The sequence below is a fragment of the Aplysia californica genome, unplaced genomic scaffold, assembly GCF_000002075.1.
Source record: "Aplysia californica isolate F4 #8 unplaced genomic scaffold, AplCal3.0 scaffold00171, whole genome shotgun sequence".
NCBI lineage: Eukaryota > Metazoa > Mollusca > Gastropoda > Aplysiida > Aplysiidae > Aplysia > Aplysia californica.
This window is the reverse complement of record NW_004797441.1, coordinates 965,244-966,948: the sequence shown is the minus strand read 5'-3', so window position 1 is coordinate 966,948 and position 1,705 is coordinate 965,244. Positions and strand designations below refer to the sequence as shown.

Sequence of the window (1,705 nt, the reverse complement as noted above, 5' to 3'; positions counted from 1 at the left end):
GGTCGGTTATATGTTTTCATTACATTTCGGTTGGGTGTCCACGGATAAATTTGACTGAACTGATGGGGTCACTAAAACAGCGGAAGGTACCAGAGGCCAAACGTCTACATCTTAATCAATACCACTGCTTCCCTTCCGTAATTTGAGAACATCGCCGCCGTCAAAAAAAAACCCATAGACATGGGCCTGAGGAGTTAATTTTTTTTTTCTTTTTATGAACAGCTCAAGATTTTTTGTAATAAGCCTATGATTGCTGGATTCAACCCCGTTTGGTTCCTTTTTCGAACCTCAGTCTGAGAATGACGTCTGCTCTTGTGAAAAAGTCTTTAAAGCCAATGATCCTCACGTCGCTGAGGTGAAAATGGATAAAACAAAGAAAGATTCTGTTTGTATAGGCCTATGTACCTGTAAAACAGCAACGTGTATTGATGCTACCTAGAACTCGAAAATATCTGGGAATGATAGAGATCTGTCGAGGAAATAGTAAACCACAAAGCCCATAGAGCCTACTTTCGAATGCATTATTGTTTTTAAGCTCGTTGTATATGAAATCTGTTATTGGTTACCAATCTAGCATTAGATCTACTTTTACACACGGTAGTAAACAACATACAAATAAATGTTCACCTGAAACGCTTTCCACCAAATCGTCCACATCGGACACGATCCCCGCGTCCGTCTTTGTTGATGTGTTTCTCGGCTGTTCCCCTGTTTCTTCAAGTTCCTCGATCGTACCGGCCGCCCTGTGCTGGCCTGTCATCTTCCCTGTGTCAGCTACAGGGGGTTTTAAGGTCCAGAAAAACCCTTTAGCTTGTTTCCACAGACTGTCTTGTCCAGGTTGAAGCGGATGATTTTCATTCAGGCTCAACACCAAACCCGCTTCTTTTACCCCGGCTATGGCAGTACATGTATCTCCTTTGCCTTTACAAAGTTTGTCTTCTGTATCGCTCGCAACATACTTCTCAGTTAATATATTCGTTACGTCTTTAACGTCACCCATCGGGGCCATTTTATAATGTTGTTTTCCAGTGATTCTATAATTTGTGTTTTGCTCCATTGTATTTCGCAGGGAACTATTCCCTCTTGACACAAGTCTCTCGAAAGATAATGTATGAAGAGCTTTGCCATCAAGGCGGTCACTTAAAGAACATGGTTCATCGGAACATGGTTCATCGGAAAATCGTTCTTCGGAACATGGTTCATCAGAATATCGTTTATCGGAACACGATCCGTCGAAACGTGGTTCGTCGGAATATGGTTCCTCAGAAAGTGATTCAACGACAAATGTAATCTGAGAATACATTTCTTCAAGTAAAGAGGTCAAAGTGTCAAAATCGGAAGTGATTGATGGTTCACAATCATCAATCCCCGGGTAAACGTCATTTTGGTTTGAGAATAAGGATTCTTCTTGAGAAGACGTGGCTTTGTCCCGTTTACTGACGAAGCAAGCATCCAACATGAGTTCTGGGCTTCCTGTGGATTTCATATTAACTCCTAACTTTTTTACATAGTTAATGTTTTCTGAAACAGAGTCCTGGGAATGTGAACTATCCTCGCTAAATTTCTTTTCGGTGTCCATTACAGTTTCTGATGAAACATGGGTGCATTCTAGCTCTGATGGCACCACTTCGAGCGACCCTGTTGGTGGCACTGAAGACTGGAATTCCTCCGTCGCCTATATTAATAACAACAATAATAATAATAA

The 1,705-nt window shown here is 41.5% G+C and overlaps 1 protein-coding gene across 1 annotated transcript in view; it reads right to left on the bottom strand.

The window, feature by feature from the left end:
- Nucleotides 1-1,705, bottom strand: part of LOC101855789 — a gene marked incomplete at its 5' end in the record, with an annotated part of 16,239 nt that overhangs the window by 11,734 nt on the left and 2,800 nt on the right. The window contains 1 exon segment of the mRNA XM_013082377.1: nucleotides 628-1,675. Coding sequence (XP_012937831.1) covers nucleotides 628-1,675 — 1,048 coding nt within the window.